At 38.2% G+C, this 19,777-nt stretch overlaps 1 protein-coding gene across 1 annotated transcript in view; it reads left to right on the top strand.

The window, feature by feature from the left end:
- Window positions 1-19,777, top strand: part of lman1 (lectin, mannose-binding, 1) — a 47,105-nt gene that overhangs the window by 8,029 nt on the left and 19,299 nt on the right. Inside the window, exons 4-10 of the mRNA XM_067984118.1 lie at window positions 1,641-1,702; window positions 3,232-3,331; window positions 5,640-5,763; window positions 5,930-5,988; window positions 13,385-13,517; window positions 14,921-15,111; window positions 17,334-17,404. Of these exons, the coding sequence (XP_067840219.1) occupies window positions 1,641-1,702; window positions 3,232-3,331; window positions 5,640-5,763; window positions 5,930-5,988; window positions 13,385-13,517; window positions 14,921-15,111; window positions 17,334-17,404 (740 nt within the window). The remainder of the gene's footprint in view (window positions 1-1,640; window positions 1,703-3,231; window positions 3,332-5,639; window positions 5,764-5,929; window positions 5,989-13,384; window positions 13,518-14,920; window positions 15,112-17,333; window positions 17,405-19,777) is intronic.

Below are 19,777 nucleotides of genomic sequence, written 5' to 3'. Positions count from 1 at the left end.
CTAAATATCCATCGATCTCAGTCTTGAATATACTCCAATGACTGAGCATCTACAGCCCTCTAGGGTAGAGAATTCCAAAGATTCACAACCTTCTGAGTGAAGAAATATTTCCTCAGCTCATGTACAAATGTTTGAAATTACCTCCAGTTTGGTAAAATTTCTGAACTAGAAATGATGACTGTTTCATGCAATAAATTACAATTCCATTGTTATGTAGGTATGTGCTTTTTTATGGGAAATTTTCAAAATCCTAAAAGTATTTAAGAATTACTGAAGACCTGCATTGTTCTTTAATGCTGTGTCTTAATTCAATTCACAGGATATGTTATTTAACTTGCAACAAAATGTCAATGGGCTGGTCAGTTATTTCAATCTTTGCTTGAGTGAATCGGCTTCCCATGCATAATTGTTTGAAAATGGGCAGAGTAAATCTAACGGATTCAATTTTTTCAAAGAATTAATTTTATTCAATTTGAAACATGTTACATAAAATAAACCCGATACATAAGACATTGGTTGTGTCAACTGTATGTCGATCTTGTTCTACAATAAATTACAGGTTAAAGAGAAACCCCAACACCATACCTGTTCATTACACAGTGCTCTATTACTTGGGTCCAAGCACTAATTTGATTTTCACTTTTTTTCGATACAGCTAAACCTTCAGAGTGAAATGTTTTCGTTTTCTGAATGAAGCTGCTTTATGTTGCTTTTGAGGAGTTTAGTATTTTGATACCAGATGTCACAGCACTTGCTGGCTGAACTTAAATGCACATTGAAGAGTGCTTTTAGTGGGGTTCTAGATTTTCATGACATCCCGTCAAAGTGTTGATCTGGCATTGACACAGTCTTGATGCGACTGCAGAATCTGCCATTAATGTCTGCCATTCATTTAGGTAAGGAATCTTACAACACCAGGTTATAGTCCAACAAATTTATTTTAAAATCACAAGCTTTCGGAGATTATCCCCTTCGTCAGATCTCATTCATCTGACGAAGGGGATAATCTCCGAAAGCTTGTCATTTTAAAATAAATTTGTTGGACTATAACCTGGTGTTGTAAGATTCCTTACATTTGTCCACCCCAGTCCATCACCGGCATCTCCACATCATTCATTTAGGTGCCAATGGATGCTATTCTTGTGATTGATACATTGAATTCTGTGGTTTGAGGTCTGCAATCATGTTTTGGCTCTTTTCTCAATATTGTAGTTGTGTAGAGTTGCTACATAAATCAAGCTTTTGATTTGATTTAAATATAGCTGCTTTATTCCTTCTCTGCCCTATCTTTTTTTAATGTATTTAACCAGCACAGGTGTTTAGCACAGTGGGTCAGAAAAGTTTCTTTTGAACATTAAGTATGTAAAATAGTAATAATTGAATCAGTGTATTTATATTGAACTGTGGATGTGGAATCTTTTAAGCTATACCAGTGAATAGAAGCTATTGTGCATAGTTAATTTTCCATTTTGAAAACTAGAGTTTTAAAAAAAAAAAATCGGATGAGCCATGATCTCATTGAATAGTGGAATAGGCTCGAGGGGTTAAATGGCCTACTCATGTTCCTAATGATGTTGCAGACTAATTATTGTGGAAAGATAAGCTGAAAGTTTGTTTTTGTATATTTTTGTAACTTGCAGAAGAATAACCCAGTAGTACTCATCGTTGGAAACAATGGACAACTCCTTTATGATCATCAGAAGTAAGTTTTTTTTTTAAAGACTTTTTAAAAAAAATTTTAAATTAATCAGTTTTGCGTTTTTTTTTCTCTCTCTATCATCCACTCTAGCCTTAATGTCCACTGAAACTTTAAATAAAGTCAGCAGGGGAGGAGAGAAAATTGACAGGGAGGGGGGCGGGGGCTTTAAGACTGGTTCGCACCCATCAGAAATTGATTGATTATTTTATATGGTCAAATTTATTTTCTAATAAATGTATGTGTTGCAACAATCAGCTCGGCCCAGTTGGTAGCAGTCTTGCTTCTGAGTCAGACGGTTGTAGATTCAAGCCCCTCTCCAGGACTTGAGCTCTCTTGGTTGAGGCTTTTGTACAATACTGAGGGAGTGCTGCATTGTCACTGCTTTTTACACAGCGAGTGGTTAGGATCTGGAATGCACTGCCCGAGGGGGTGGTGGAGGCAGATTCAATCATGGCCTTCAAAAGGGAATTGGATAAGTACTTAAAAGGAAAAAATTTGCAGGGCTACGGTGATAGGGCAGGGGAGTGGGACTAGCTGGGTTGCTCTTGCATAGAGCCGGCATGGACTTGATGGCCCGAATGGCCTCCTTCCGTGCTGTAACCTTTCTATTATTCTTGGAAGCATCATCTTTTTGGATTAGGCATTAAACCAATATCTAGTGTGACTCTTGTGATTCAGTGGATGTTAAAGATACCATACCACGATTGAAAGAGGAGATCTCTTGGTGTACCGGCTAACTTACCTCATTCTGCCAACACCATGAAAATAGACTAACTGGTTATACATCTCTTTGCTATTTGTGGGACCTTGCTGTGAGCAAAATAGCTAGAATGTCTGTCTGCATAATTGACTGTCCTTTAAATGCAAGTTCCTTCTCTCTGCTGATTTCACTCTTAAACTTTTTAAGGGGAGCTGTTTTTGCATCTCATGAATTGTTTAATGCACAATATGATGCAAATTGTCAAATTGCATCATGCTGCGATTGTGTGCCAATGCAGATTGTTCTTTTTATGTGCAAATGTTTGTCAACAGTTTTTTCTTTTATTGAGTAATTCTTTGAAATATGTTTAGCTCACTTTATTTTATTTATTTATGAATAGAAGCTAAGAATCTGCAGTGTCATTTCTCAACTATGTCAAACTGAGATGTGAAAGTTAAGATGCAGGCATTTATTTCTCTAGCAGATTGGCTCTGTGCACAGAATCGGGGTCCATGTAAAGTGATTTTTATATCCTTGGGACGAAGAGAGCAAAAGTATTGTATTTTAAAGTTACCCTTTAATAATTAATGGTATATGTAGACCAAAAATATGTCCAGTACTTGGTCAATGTAAATGGATAGCACAAAAACAGCAAGAAAACTGATGAACATTGAATTTTGAATGCTTTTGAAGCAGAATTAAGGCAGCATTTTGAACTATTCCCCAATTTGATGTTCATTGTATTTGCTGATTGGCATAACTTTTTTTGTATAGTCTTCAAAAGATGAGCTTGTTCCAGTGTCAAACAGTAATCACTTACTTGCTTCTGCAGTGATGGTGCAACTCAAGCATTGGGCTCTTGTCTGAGAGATTTTAGGAACAAACCGTATCCTGTGAGGGCCAGGATAATCTACTACAGAAAAGCACTGACTGTAAGTTTCTTGTGCATTGACATGCTCAAAATATATTGCAGCCTTGATGAGGGAACTCAATTTTATCAAAGAAATCTGGCCTTAACGCTTACAATGGGAGCAACCATAGCTTCTCTGGAGAACCTATTTCTGTTTAAAATGTTTTTTACAACTTTTTAAAATCAAGATTCAGAAGGTGAAATCAAATGTTTGGTGACATATTACAAAGCATATTAGATCTCATGTGATTGTTGCTCTATTAGATCTCACAGCGTGGCTATTTCAACACCATTCATGAAGTATGCATGTTGTATATCTGTCCTTCCTATGTATAACACTTGCACTTGTTTGTATCACATTTTATCTGCCATTGTTCTGCCCACATGCATATTTTGTCCAACTCATTTCTGTATTTTCTGGCCTGACTCTTTCAAATCCACTGCCCCCTCTTAGTTTGGTATTGTCTGCAAATTTAACAGTTTTGCATTTGAGTTTCTGAATCTGAGTCATTTAAATTAGAAAAAGTAGTGGTCCCAGCACCAAGCCATGAGGCACCCCCCTCTACTTTCTTCACCTGCTTCCACTCAGACATAACTCCTCTAAGAAGAACTAATTTCCTACCCTTTTTGTCCAGTTTCTTATCCATTCCTAGGATTTACCCAGAATCCCCAGCTTTGATTTTACTTACCATTGTAGGTTCAGCACAGAAGGAGGTCTGTGCTGGCTCTTTAAAAGAACTATCCAATTAGTCCCATCCCCCTCTTTCCCCATTGCCCGGTAAATATTTTCCCTTCAAGTATTTATGCAATTCCCTTTTGAAAGTTACTGTTGCATCTGCTTCCACCACCCTTTCGGGCAGTGCATTTCAGATCATTACACCTCACTGTGTAAAATAATGTTTCCTCATGTCGCCTCTGGCCCTTTTACCGATCACCTTAAATCTGTGTTCTGTAGTTACTGACCCTTCTGCCAGTAGCAACAGTTACTCCTTATTTACTCTGTCAAAACCATTCAAGATTTTGAAAACCTCTATCAAATCTACCCTTAACCTTCTCTGTTCTAACCAGAACAACCCCAGCTTCTCCAGTGTCTCCACATAAACAAAGTCCCTCATCCTTCTAGAAAATCTCTTCTGCACCCTCTCTAAGGCCATGACATCCTTCCTAAAGTGTGGTGCCCAGAATTGAACACAATACTCCAGCTGAGGCCTAAGCAGTGTTTTATAGAAGTTTAGCATATCTTCCTTGTTTTTGTACTCTATGCCTCTATTAATAAAGCCTAAGATCCCATATGCTTTTTTTAACCGCCTTCTCAACTTGTCCTGCCACCTTCAAAGATTTGTGTATGCACACCCCGAGGGTCTCTATTCTGAACTTCCTTTAAAATTGTACCATTTAGTTTATATGACCTCGCCTCATTCTTCCTACCAAAATGTATCATTTCACACTTCTGTTAAATTTCATCTGCCCATTTCACCAGTTTCTCTATATCTTCCTGAAGTCTATTACTATCCTCCGCATTGATTAGTACAAGTGAGATGCATCCCATCTGGACCGGGTGACTTTTCTATGAATGCTGTCAATCTTTAAAGCACCTCCTTTATGTACTTTTATCCTATCCAATATCTCTACTACCTCCTCCTTTACTGTGACATTGGCAGCATCCACTTTCGTGAAGACAGATGCAAAGTATTAATGTAGTACCTCAGCCATGCCCTCTGACTCCACAAGATGATCTCCTTTTTGGTCCCTAATCGGTCCCACCCTTCATTTGACTACCTTTTCACTATTTATATGTTTCTAAACACTTTTGGGTTCCCTTTTATGTTAGCTGCTAATCTATTCTCATACTCTTTTTTTTTCCCCTTTCCCTTTTTTAGACCTCCTCTACTTTCTGTATTCAGCCTGGTTCTTTACTGTATTATGAACCTTACATTTGTCTTTTATATCTCCTTGTTTTGTTTCATTTTAATCTCTCTATCGTTAGTCATCCATGGCGCTCTAGCTTTGGATGCCCTTCCGTACCTCCTCGTAGGGAGGTATCTACTCTACCTGAACCAACTCCTCCTTGAAGGCCTCCCATCATTCAGTTACTGTTTTGCCTACCAATTTTTGATTCCAATCCATCTGGGCAAGATCCCTTTTTAACTCACTAAAATTTGATCCCTTTTAAGTAGTAGTTTTATTCAAGCAGATCCATTGCATTTTTGATAAAACAAGGAGAAAAACACAATTTTTCTGCATAATTTTTTTTTAAAAAGCAAACCATGACCACTATTGCACAAAACCATAAGATTCACAAATACATGTGTATATGTTTTCTGTTGTAGGTTATGATACATAATGGCTTTACTCCAAATAATGACGATTATGAACTTTGTGCCAGAGTAGAAAATATGGTACTTCCATCTGAGGGTTATTATGGAATCTCTGCAGCAACTGGAGGTCTTGCAGGTGGGTTTGTAGCAAAAACATCAAGGTACGAAATTTATTTTTAAGTGTTGTAGAAAAATTTGTTTGAAACTGGAACTCGTGCATAGCTTAGTACGAACTTCACAGTCAGACTTCCCCATTAAGACATGTTGATGAGAAATGTTACATTATATTTGTTTCTTGACAGATGACCATGATGTCTTGTCTTTCCTGACGTTCAGACTTTTGGAACCTGGCAAACCGGTGGTAAGATTTTTTTAAATTATAAATTGAGAAAGCTATGTGACAAGCCAGAGCCCATTAGGCAGGTCAGTACTACTTGAAAAGTCGGAATATGGGTAAATTGGGAAATAGTGACTAAGAAGGGGAAGACTGAAGGAGATGAATGCACAGTTTGGCATCCTTACTTAGAATGGGGGGAGAAAAATATCCCCTTTTTTCTCAGCATATGTGATTTATTAATCCAAGTTGTTATTGTAATTTGCAATAATACCCTACTCTTGTCAAAAAAGCTTCATATGTAGTTGGTTTCTTTTAATGCAGTTTATTTAAGATAGGAAGTTTGTAACTAAATTTGGTCTGCTAAGTATTGAACATCATGAATTGCATTGAATGAAATGCAGGGACACTTGGGGGGGAAAAAAATCTTATCTATGTAGCTGGACCAAAGTGTCTTTAATTTACAGCATTTTGTGTGATGCTTTTTAGTGAGATCAATGAAGGAAAATAGCTATTTTAAATCATTTGGCTAAATTTTAATACTTTTGTGGCATTCCAAGAGCTAATGTGTATTTACTTACATTTTCTGAACTGACTGCCGGTTTTAAACTTTAGACTGCTAACAGGTTCAGCAACAATTCTTGTCTCCATTGACTAATTTTGTTTGTGTTTAGTTCATGTACTGAAACAAACCATTATAGTAATAATGGTACTCAACCATTTGGAATAGCCTTCTTACTGTAATATGAACTTGAAACCACTAATTTCCTCCTAATCTCCTTTCCTAGCTTTTGTCTGTTATATTTTACTTTAAATTTAGTTTTACTTTTCTATTTGTTGTAACTGTTTCCTTTTTTAGTTTGCCTTAATTTTTCTGCCTCCATGCTTCTAATGACTATTTTGGAAGTGAGAAGGACATACTCAACCATCGGCTGAAAACCAGCTTTAAAATGGAAACTACAGCACAGGAGGAGGCCTTTCTTGCCTGAACTGAATTCATCTTGGGCTGATTTTGCACAATTCCATTTTCTCCCCTAACTATTCCCATTTTAATGCAATTTCCTCTATCAATTTATAATTAATTATCCAGTAGCATTTTGAATGTTGTAAATGATTTCCCATTGATCGTGCTTGTGCAGAGCATTCTACATTCTGGTAACTGAAAAAGTTTCTTTTGATGTTCCCTTTTTATGTTTCTACCGCTTATCTTGAGGTGATAGCTTGTCTTCATTTACATTGATAGGTAAATTAATTTGTTTACCTTTTCTATTTCTTATCAAATCTATCCTCGGTCTTTAGTTGGAGGGAATATAGCCTTATTTGCTTTAGGCTTTCTTCATAACTCAAATCCTTCATCCCCAGTGTCATACTAGGAAATCTGATGTGCACTTTCTGCAGACCAATTGTATTTCCCCCCCCCATTGTGTGCATTTTTGGGCTCCCCACTATGTTGCAAGCATGGCTCAGTCGTCATTTTCTAGAGGCATCGGCAGGGAATTTCCTGCAGCGGCGATTTTGGCGACGAACGCCATAAGTTACACCGTTATGTGGTCCAATCCGACAGTGGCTAATCTACATCAACGTTTACTGGAAAACCGATTTGATTATGCCACAGCAAGGATAGTGGTGAATCACAAGCGGTGCAGTCAGTGGTCAATAATTTGTTCTTCCTCTGGTTCAAGGCTTCAGTTGGATGGAAATGACTGAGGATTCATCCGTTAGCAACTTGCCAGATGCTTTCTGTCGAGCTGTTTCTTTACACGGAGGGAGGATTTTCTGACTCTAACGCTGAGTCGCTCTTGTGTGGGCCCCCCCCCCCAAAAGACTTGACGCATTTTACAGTCTGTTACAGGCGTTGTAACGCTTAGGTTAAAATCATTTACTTTTTTTTTACATGCCTTACTGAGGGTTCATGTAATCAGTTGGGTGAAACTAAATATTATCCAATATTGGCTATATATTACCAATCATCTGGAGTTTAGTGTTGGGATAAGTGGGATAGGAACTGCCCACCTATCTGCCATTATTTTGACTCTTTTCCTAAAAGCTGCTGAGTGTTAATCATCACAGCCCCACTGATTAGCTTTACTATAACCATCCCGATTTTTGAAAGGCTCCCGAATATTTAGACGGGTGCTGATTACTGCTGGTTATTCTGCTTTGGGGATTTCTCTTCCATTTTAAACAGGACAACGCAGCTACATTATAGTCAACATGTGTTTTAGTTGCAGATATTAAATATAAAAATAGGATGGGCAAAAGTTTTTTATTAAAAAAAGAGAAACTTAGTTACCTGGGCAGGCATGGCAATGATCTAGGGTATGTCTACAAGCCTGGTTTCAGTAACCGGTTCCATGGAAGCAATCCAACCATTAGAAATAGAATATAGAAATAGTGGATGCATTGGTTGTCATCTTCCAAAATTCTATAGATTCTGGAATGGTTCCTGAAGATTGGAGGGTGGCAAATGTAACCTCACTATTTAAGAAAGGAGAGAGAGAGAGAGAGAGAAAAGAGAACTACAGACCTGGTAGCCTGACATCAGTAGTAGGGAAAATCTTTGTCCTCTGATTACTGGCCCTCCTGCTAGTGGAATCAGTTTCTCCCTATCTACTCTATCAAAACCCTTCTTAATTTTAAACACCTGTTAAATCTTCCCTTAACCTTCTCTGCTGTAAGGCCAACAATCCCAGCTTCTGTAATCTCTCCACTTAACTGAAGTCTCTCATCCCTGGTACCATTCTAGTAAATCTCTGCACCCTCTCCAAGGCCTTGACATCCTTCCTAATGTGTAGTGCCCAGAATTGGAGTCAAGCTGCGGCCTACCCAGTGATTTATAAAGGTTCAGCGTAACTTCTTTGTTTTTGTACTCCATGCCTCTGTTTAAAAAAAGCATACGGGATCCTTGGCTTTATAAACAGTTTTCTCAACTTGTCCTGTCACCTTCAAAGATTTGTGTACATATACACTCCAGTCTCTCTGTTCCTGCACCCCCTTTAAAATTGTACCATTTAGTTTATATTGCCTCCAGTTCTTCCGTCCAAAATTCATCACTTCATTGTTCTCTGACTTAAATTTCATCAGCCGTGTCTGTCCATTTCACCAGTCTTCTCACTGGTTTCTACATTTCTAAGTTTTGTGTCATCTGCAAACTTTGAAATTTTGCATCCTTATGCCCAAGTCCAGATCATTAAGATATATCAAAAAAAGCTGTGGGCCTAATACTTTCCTCCAGTCTCATAAACAACTCCGTTCACCACTTTGCTTTCTTTTAGCCAAGTTCATATCCATGCTGCCATTGCCCCTTTAATCCCATGGATTAATATTACTCTACTTGCTTCATGGTGTTCTTGTAGATACCTACCCGTAAACGATTTCATGGTTATCAAGTACCATACACATATTTGAATCAAGACTTGTAGGGGCCCCATGCACCCCAGTCTCTTCCTGCCTCTTTGCGGATGGTCACACATTCCGCTGCTTCTCTGATCCTGTTGACCTGTGGAGTGACCACTTTCTGGAAAATATATTAAAGGCAGTTTTTCCAGCTAATTGAAAGCACGTTCTGAAGATTGACATGGCCACAAATTAAATCCAAACCAGGCAGTATTGATACCAACAAGGAAACTCGTTGATGGTCCCTGCAGCCTGACAGTGCCTACATGAGTGAATTAATTTGCAATGTGCTCTAGTATTAAATTAATTGTCCCAAGACCCTACTGTGTGCCAGTTGCACATTTATGGAGTATGAATTATGATACACTGACCTTTATGATTTAAAATTACAGATGACCACAAATATTAGCAGCAAAAGCAGTCAATTGCTGTTAATGGCAAATATTCCTTCTAAGTTCAAGGATGTGTTTTCATCAAGACTACCTTCCCCATCACTAGTACAAATAGTCATTATGATTTCAGGACAGTACTTGATTCTTCAAGTTGGATTACCCATATCCAGAATTGGTATTTGCTCAATGTGGTATTTGAAGTCATGATACATATTGTTTTGCTTTACCCTTGTGTGCCATCTTTTGATGTCATGTTGGGAGGAATATGCAGAAATCAGAAAATGTGACTATTTTACCAAATGTGTTCACAGCATTATCATCTATTGTTTTCTGTATGTGGATTTTGACCAGGTAAAGAACACTTGACACAATTGGCTGCGTAATCTAAACCAATATTGTTGCATAGAGAAATAAAGTAGTAAAGTCTGTCTTATACTCCAGCAGTTCTTTAGTACTGCATTTGTGTTGCACGGTTGTAACAATGACTTCTAAGGTCTTGGGTTCATAAGTGCCAAAGAGCAGAAGTTTTAAATTGATTATTGTCTACTGAGCAGTACGTGACTAGATACATGTGTGTGGTTTTTCGAAAGAGGTTTCTGAACTGGAATATTTTTGAACTCACCAGTGTGAATAATGTCAGTACAGGGGGGAACGATTTGCTATTTTTTCCACATTTGTGAATTATCAATTGTCTGTATTGCTAAAGTTATATGCTATAATGTATTGCAGAGCATTAAAATGGAGGTAGCAATCTCTAAGTAAGAAGTAGTCTATGGAGATAAACCTAGCCCATCCCTGGAACAAAATTGGGGTTGCATTTATTCAGTTTCAATACTGTTTGGATTATATTGTAAATCTTGACAATTCTCAAGAAATACTGCAAAGTGGAATCTGAAAAACAATGGTTTCTCTAATACAGTGATTAGCGCCAGAACTGAAACTTGTAATTAAAGGGTTATTTAAAGCTGCACTACCTTTTGCGCGATGTCTGACTAAGCATTTGTATAGTCTCATAAAATTTTGCAAGTTTTGTGCCAAAAGCATCGATTAAAAGATTACAGATTTGCTACCAACAAAATAACATGACCCTCAAAACATTCATGGCTGTCCAAGTATGTAGTCCATGCCAACAAACCTAATGTATTAATGTAGACTCCTGAAAATACCACGTGAACAAAATATACAATGACTGAATCCAAATGTATGTCAAGTAAAACTGGAAGAATAGTTAATTCTTTATTGTCTTTCAAATTTAGTGGTATAGCTCCATCCAGCTACGGTGCATATCAATTCTTCATCCTAGAGTTTTGTAATATAGTTTGGACAGAACCATAGAACGACATACCACTGTGGAACATTTTGTATTCAGTGTATAGTGACTGGATTTTCCTATCTAATAATTAATCCTTTTGCATATCATATTTTTCTATAACTTTTTTTATGCTATGCCATTTCCAATCCAATATGTAGACCTTAGCAAAACAGAAATGGTTTTCATTCACAATGCTTTTTTAAATTTTGGAGTTGAAACTAATTTGATTGAATTTTTTGAGGGGGTGACTAGGCGTGTGGATGAGGGTAACGCAGTGGATGTGGTATACATGGATTTCAGTAAGGCCTTCGATAAAGTCCCCCACAGGAGACTGGTCAAGAAGGTACGAGCCCATGGAATCCAGGGTGCCTTGGCACTTTGGATACAAAACTGGCTTAGTGGCAGAAGGCAGAGGGTGATGGTCGAAGGTTGTTTTTGTGACTGGAAGCCTGTGGCCAGTGGGGTACCACAAGGATCGGTGCTGGGTCCCTTGCTGTTTGTGGTCTACATTAATGACTTGGATATGAATGTAAAAGGTATGATCAGTAAGTTCGCTGATGATACAAAGATTGGTAGGGTGGTAAATAGCGAGGAGGATAGCCTCAGTCTGCAGGACGATATAGATGGGTTGGTCAGATGGGCGGAACAGTGGCAAATGGAATTTAACCCGGAAAAGTGCGAGGTGATGCACTTTGGAGGGACTAACAAGGAAAGGGAATACACAATGAATGGGAGGACCCTAGGCAAGACAGAGGGTCAGAGGGATCTTGGTGTGCAAGTTCACAGATCCCTGAAGGCGGCGGAACAGGTAGATAAGGTGGTAAAGAAGGCATATGGTATACTTGCCTTTATTAGCCGAGGCATAGAATATAAGAGCAAGGAGGTTATGATGGAGCTGTATAAAACACTGGTTAGGCCACAGCTGGAGTACTGTGTGCAGTTCTGGTCGCCACACTACAGGAAGGATGTGATCGCTTTGGAGAGGGTGCAGAGGAGATTCACCAGGATGTTACCAGGGCTGGAGCGCTTCAGCTATGAAGAGAGACTGGGAAGATTGGGTTTGTTTTCCTTGGAGCAGAGGAGGCTGAGGGGGGACATGATTGAGGTGTACAAAATTATGAGGGGCACAGATAGGATGGATACTAAGGAGCTTTTTCCCTTCATTGAGGGTTCTATAACAAGGGGACATAGATTCAAGGTAAAAGGCGGGAGGTTTAGAGGGGATTTGAGAAAGAACTTTTTCACCCAGAGGGTGGTTGGAGTCTGGAACTCACTGCCTGAAAGGGTTGTGGAGGCAGGAACCCTCACAACATTCAAGAAGCATTTGGATGAGCACTTGAAATGCCATAGCATACAAAGCTACGGACCAAATGCTGGAATATGGGATTAGAGTAGACAGGGCTTGATGGCCAGCGCGGACACGATGGGCCGAAGGGCCTCTATCCGTGCTGTATAACTCTGACTCTATGACTCTATAAACAATAGCCGTATGTGTTTATCCCATTGTTCATTAAAGCAGTTTTGAATTTAATCAGGTTATTTTTATAATCGTTACAACGGTATTCATTAGCAGCTTGTGAAGCAAAGTGCTAAGATCAATCTGTTGGAACAAAGGCCTGTCATCGGTCCTTGTGTTACTGTATTTCCTCCAGTTTTGTGCCAATGGGAGGGAGATATTTGTTTATAAAATAACTATAGTGTGGCAACTGGTCTGGTCTATAAGCTAATGCAGCGTCTTATGAATATTAGCATTTTAGCTTTAAAGGTTGAATTGTAAGAGATTGTGATGGCTTAATGAATTACTCGCTCTAGAATAAATGCCACATGTTGAGTTAACACTATCTCTCCCATACCTCCTCCCCCAAAGATAGTAGCTTGCTCTAGCAGCTGGTTCCACAGATACTAGCCACCTTACAGCCCCTCACCCATGTGAACCCACCTAACTTTCCTTGTCCAAGCCCAGTGTACCACTTCATGCTGCCTTGGTTGAGATCAGCTGACTCAACGTAATCATCGATTGAACTGGGGTCCTTCGTGGCATGTGTGGTTTGGTACGATACCACATGGTGTGTTTAGCTATCGTCCCATAATTGAATTTAAAATCTTTTTCTAACTAGCATTGCTATACTTTACACTAGTTTTTCCAGAACTATAGAACTATTATTCCTTCCTACAGGTGTTTGAGATGCAGTTTGCTCTAATATGTAACTGGGCTTGCTTGGTTTTTAAATTCTTGCTCCTAAATTGCAGTTGTGCCCATATTGATGTTTTTACATTTTTATATTTTGGTTTGAATATGATTAACTTTTGGTATCTGGTATAGGAGCCTGCTGATTCAGAGATTCCCCAAGAAGAGAAAGAGAAATATCGAGAGGAGTATGAAAATTTCCAACAAGCTCTTGATAAAAAGAAAGAAGAGTTCCAAAAAGATCACCCTGGTGTGCAGGGAGAGCCAGGTTAGGAAAAATATATTTTTTTAAACCATTATTGTTTGGTTGCATATTATATAAAAAACTATTGAGGTTTTGTTCCCTTTCTTGCAATTTATAGTTGTGTCCAGGAAATCTTTGAAGTTTTAATGTAAATTTCTCTCTTCCCTCTAACAAGTGGGGGGGGGGGGGGGGGAATCTGTTTTCAGTCTCAACTAGTGCTGTGGTATCATGTAGAATAGCTAAATCCCACAATGTGCAAGATTATTTATTTAATGGAAATTTCAGATGTGTAATTTATATTAGTTGGAAAGATCTTCTGATTTTGTCCCCACCCAACATGTACGTATCAGAAGATTGGATTTGGATTTATCATTTCATATCTAGAATTTATAAAATGCTTAAATTATTTACCTTTGGACCGTCCCACACTCCAAATTATATTGATAATTATCCAAGCCAAGTCAATCTCTATAGTACTGCAGTACAACACTTCTAAAGTTATTTAACATCTATGATCGTATTAATTGTGCTATCATGAGGATAAGCACTGAGGATTACTTAGTGATGTATTATCAGTGAGAATTGACAGGGCCTTTCACCAAAGGGTGGCATCAGACCTGCGCCTGATCCTGTCCACGCAAGCACACTTTGGACAGGGGCCACTGAATCATGATCAGGAACTTGGAACATTTTTATACCCCTCTTTAACTCTGCCCCAACACAACACTAATTGTAATGCCTCCCTATTACAGTGCTAGCTGAAATCGACTAATACTGCACAGACGAGGGAATGAATCTGGAAATTGCTTGCTCTTTGTGGCTCTGTTTCTCACTGAATCTGGAAATTACTTGCTCTTTGTGGCTCTGTTTCTCACTGAATAAATTCACTGCCGTTGGAGGAGCCCACTAAAGGGAAATTTCTTAAAAGGAATCTAATTCTTGGATAATTGACAATAGACTCCCATTTGTAGATATAGAACTCTCAATAATGAGAGAGACCATTAGGTAGGTAACGTAAGGTTTATATAGAAATGTTTTTATCTCTAAAGGACAACCTTTTTTTTTTTTAAAACCTTATAACTTAAATACCTATTGAAAGCCTTGTTTTTAAGTTCTGAGAGTTAATTTTGTGTTTCTGGCAGGGAACCTCTTTGGCCAAGAGCATTTATCAGAAATTTGGGCTTTCCGTGATTTTCTGATCATTTTTTAAAAAATGGTTGGATAATCATGTTATCAGTATGTGCCCAAATTTCCGATTATACACTCTTGAAGGGCGAGATTTCCCATCGAGAGCATCATGTAAGAAAATTACCCCAGTAATCTCTCTGATGTGTTTTGTAGTGAGTGTAAATAGTTCTGCAACTGGCAAATATTCAGTAAATCAAAGTGACCAGAAGCCCAACAGAGTTTACTTTACATTTCTATAGCTGATATGTTTGAAACTGTGAATGAGCGAGAGTTGAGACAGATCTTTGAAGGTCAGAACCGCATCCACCTTGAAATCAAACAGTTGAACAGACAACTCAACATGATTCTGGATGAGCAAAGAAGGTATGTCTCCCTAGTGACCGAGGAAATGTCGAAGAAGGGAATTAATACTGCACCACAAACAGGACAGGTGAGTACTTCAATATGTGGCTCCTTGAGTTAGTTTGTCAATCTAAAAGCAGTGCTTCAATTTTCTTGTCCCTAGGTTTTTAGGTATAAGCTAGATCAAGGGCTGATTGGTAAGCTATCAGCAGTGGCTTTTTGGTAGCACTCTTGTGAAGATGTTCCTCTTGTGCCTCTCATCAGTTTCAACTCTGTTCTTGCAGGTATCATTATGCAGAACAAACTGCCTACTGTTTCTACAAGTTAATATTGAGTTGGCAGCCTTTGAAAATAGCTACTTTGGAAAATGGTAAAATTCCTACTAATATAGTGGGGTAGTGTTACTTTTCTGAAATTGGGATTGAGACACTTTTGGTACAAAAGTACAAGAATCTTCACTATGCAGCTAATCTGTGATGTCTGGTCTATAGCCTTGACACTGCATGTTCTATTCTATTCGACAGAATTGAAATCACTGAACCTGAACTCAATTACAAAAAAAGTAGTTGCGAATCATTTTCTCTGCCGTCCCTTAAATACTAATTTTTGTCTAGTTTTCCAGAAGTTCAATGTAATGTTTGAGTCAGAAAATAAGCAGATTTTAATTTAATTAGAAAATAAAAATAACTGTTAAAGGGATTTAAATTATGGTCCAACTTTTTCTTTGCTTTTGTTAGTTGAATTTTGTGCTCACTTCTCCCTTCTGCTGTCCTGTATCAGCACTGAGCAGCCTCAGGTTGAACCTAGCAGGCACTGGGTGCTGAGTGAAGTTTTTGTTGCTCTCATCCATCAATATGGCTTAACCTCCTACTTCATCAGCGAGACATTTCCATTTGCAGACCAGATATCCTTGTAACCACTCTGAGGTTTCCAATTTATACTAAATTATAGGCTGTTTTTTTGTGTGGTGTGAATCAGCGCCTATTTGGAGCTAGATTGAGGCTGTCTCAAGCTTTCACTTGCAACCAAAGGTAAAAGGAGACATATTCCAACAGTCGAGGTAAGATTCAAGTTCTGGTTTTAGAAGTGAAAGTGCATCAGGCTTTCAGATCATGCTTTTCATAGATGTGCAAATGCTGCAACATTTTTACAACATTGATTAAAGGAAATTTGAGAAGACCTTTTGGAAGTTTATGCAAAATGAGCAAGAAGTAGTCCCATGAAACTAGGTGCTTGCATTATGTTAATATGAATATTTTATTGAGCTATTATCAGTCGGCTCACATCCAATGTGCCTGCGGTTTTAACATTTAAATCGTGAAATTGTGGGTTTATCTAGATTTAATTGTCTATGAAAAGTATCCAAACATTGGTTATTTTAATGCTGTATCAATAACATTTAAAATAATCTAGTTGCACATTCCCTACATATAGCATTGCACACAGGGGAAAAGTGGGGGAGGGGGATGGGGAGTCAAGACACAGGCTTCAGATGAATTAGGGTTAGAGGGTATGGGCTAACTGGACCGTGATGCAGGGATGTAATTTGGTCCCGATTTTGAAATCATACATTCTGTGCTTATTTTTTCATTACCATTATAAACTCCTGTGTTTACATTTTTATAATGGGAACTGCCTATGTAAACCTGCCACATCGTAATTAGTCTTTCGCCAGTGATGCTGCAGCGCCTCCACTGGTGGGAAGGTGTAATTAGTGTGAAAAATGTAATAAGTAGCTTGATTTATAAATGCAGACAGGAATTTATAATGGAAAAGTTGACATGAAGTGTGTTCAAACGCAAACAAATTTCTTTAGATATGCAACTGGCTTTTTAATGTACTTTATAATTTACACATGCCAGGCTGCTTCAGCACCTCCCAAACCCATGACCTCTACCACCTAGAAGGACAAAGGCAACAGGCGCATGGGAACAACACCACCTGCACGTTCTTCTCCAAGTCGCACACCATCCTGATTTGGAAATATATCGCCGTCGCTGGGTCAAAATCCTGGAACTCCCTACCTAACAGCACTATGGGAGTACCTTCACCACACTGTTCAAGAAGGTGGCTCACCACCACCTTCTCAAGGGCAATTTGGGATGGGCAATAAATTCTGGTCTTGCCAGTGACACCCACATCTCATGAATGAGAAAAAAAAAAGTGAAACTGACTGCTTTTTAGATATTCTCAGTGTGTACTAATTAATCCAAAATATGGGAGGAACAGTCTTTTTAAGGCTGGCTTGTATGTGACATTGCTGTCCTGTTAAAAGTTTAGAGTAAACTTATATTCTGTTTTCTATTTTAGCTCCCTCAAGGTGAACTTGACAATATTGTGAGATACCAGCAAGAGGTGCTTAGGCATGTTGGTGAATTGAAGTGAGTGACTAATGGTTTCCAATAATACTTTTTCATGTGACATTCGTGTATTCCATGTAAGATGCAGCTTAAAAAAATCATTGTAATGTAAACATTTTAAATCTTGTGATCAGAAAATCCTATTTTAATTGTGTGTGGCAGAGTATTTTCAGTCGTTACATGTTTGCCGTCTGTCCGTAACAATCAACGTATACTAAAAAGGTAGCCCTAGTAACGTACAGGGTGTATCTTGCTTGTACATGTTAGTGTCCCCTTCCAGGGAGAAGTCATTCCACTGATAACGGCAGTTGTTGCAGTCAATGAACAGCTCTATACAAAATCCAGTGGATCAAAGTTTGAACAAGTCCTAGTTCAAATTTGATTGTGAGGCATATCTGATGGCACATTTCAGTACCAATACTTGGAAAGATCCACCAACGAATTATCACTCACATTATACTTCTACGTGTGTGCGTGCACGCGCAGTTGATTAGCTCAAATTTCACATGCCTAATAACAAGGCAACTGAAGAGGTAGTGAGTGAATGCATTGAGTAGTCAAATAAGAAAAGCTGAAAAATTTCCAATGAACTACAAGGAAATATAAAAACATCTGGTATGAACAGTGGGAAAATCTACCAATAAAAGAGAAAAACTAATCGTTGCTTCAAATATTTTTTGAACATCCTTTCAGCTGCCATCTCAATTTCTCTCTTAAGCTGAGTACTTAGGGGAGATAGTGTGTAATGTAAGAGACATATAAAATTACAAAAGAAAATGATTAACATCCCATGTTCAATAGCATTTTTTGTTTGAAATGCTTATAGCAGTGTTTCTATCTAAGATTTGTGCCTAATACAAGAATCCTGCTCCTTGAATTCGTGCAGGTTCCCTGAAATATAACTTCAGTTGAAGAGACTAAACAGGATAGCATGCTACAGCTCCCAGCCTAAAGCTTGCAACAAGACTGACTATTAACAGAGGCTGCCAGGACTTTTGTAAATCCCAGTCCCTCCAATGGAAAATTACTGTGCATGAAATTCCCCAGGGAATTGAATTTAGGTATTAGCCAGCATTATTTTGTTTGTCTATAACATCAAAACAAAGCATGAACCTCTCCCACTTCCAAAAGCATAACTTCTGACTTGCTGTGAGCAACACCATGGGAGATCCAGTAGTGAATATAAATTTATATATAATACATATAAATTATATTTCATTAAAAAATCTGATCTATACTAATGTTCCAAAAAACTCAAACTGATAGGTTAGCATAAATTTAAAATTAGACCTGTATTCGATCCAAAATTACATAATTTAGATCGCCAAATGGATTAGATGAAATCCAGGGTACAAAAAGTTCTGGATGTTTTTGTAGCTTTCTCACAATCATGAGATCAGATGTTGCTGTGCTTTGTGGAATAGCTCTACTAAATTAAATTTTTATCTAAATCGTACAGTAGAAGCCTTGGGTAGATGATATTATCTGGATACATAATGCTGTAGGATATGCCTACATAGGTGGCTTTACAATTTTTCTGAAGAGACTAGTGCCACTGTTACACTCAACGTTGTAGGCTGTTAATCCTTTTTTTACAAGAAACATCAAATTCTGCTGTGAAGCTGTGCTGCATCTTAAAGCTTTTTCATCCTTCTTGTCAATTTATATCTATCTATCCACTTCACACAGCACTTCCATCCCTCATCTTGAGGAACAACTATTCTGACTAGCTTAAAATTTCTCACTTTCTATCTTTTTAAATTAATTATCATGATGTGGGTGTTGTGGGAAAGGTTAGCATTTATTGTCTCTAACTAGTGGCTTGCTAAGCCCCTTCAGAGGGCAGTTAAGAGTCAACCATGTTGCTGTTTGAACTTGAGTCCATATAGGCCAGACTGGATAAGGATGGCAGGTTTCCTTCTCTAAATTGGGTTTTTACAATTTCATGGTCATTTTTACTGGTACCAGATTTTTAAAAAACTGAATTAAAATTCTTAAACTGCCATGGTGGGAATTCAACTTTTCTGGATTATTAGTCCAGTAGCATAACCACTATGCTGTCATATTAGAGAACTAATGTATATTTGTATTTTTAAACAGTCAGCTATAGTTAATCTATTCAAATTGCTTGCCCATTCATAAATGGTTTTCTTTAATTTTAGAAGTTTAAAGGCAAGGTCCATCACCACCTGCTCAGAAAACTAGGGATTGATATTAAGTGTGGCCTTGCCAATGTTACTCACATATGGGAAATAATTTTTTTAAAGTATAAAAGGTCATCCTTGTAGAACTGTAATTCACTGTGCCCCAAGGGGCCAAAACTCCCATTTTTAAATTGCATGAGTAGGACAATGGGCTAGGGTTCAAACTAGTAAACGGTAAATTTAGGACCGA

The sequence above is a fragment of the Heptranchias perlo genome, chromosome 1 (genome assembly GCF_035084215.1).
Source record: "Heptranchias perlo isolate sHepPer1 chromosome 1, sHepPer1.hap1, whole genome shotgun sequence".
NCBI lineage: Eukaryota > Metazoa > Chordata > Chondrichthyes > Hexanchiformes > Hexanchidae > Heptranchias > Heptranchias perlo.
This window is presented reverse-complemented; position numbering and strand designations above follow the sequence as displayed.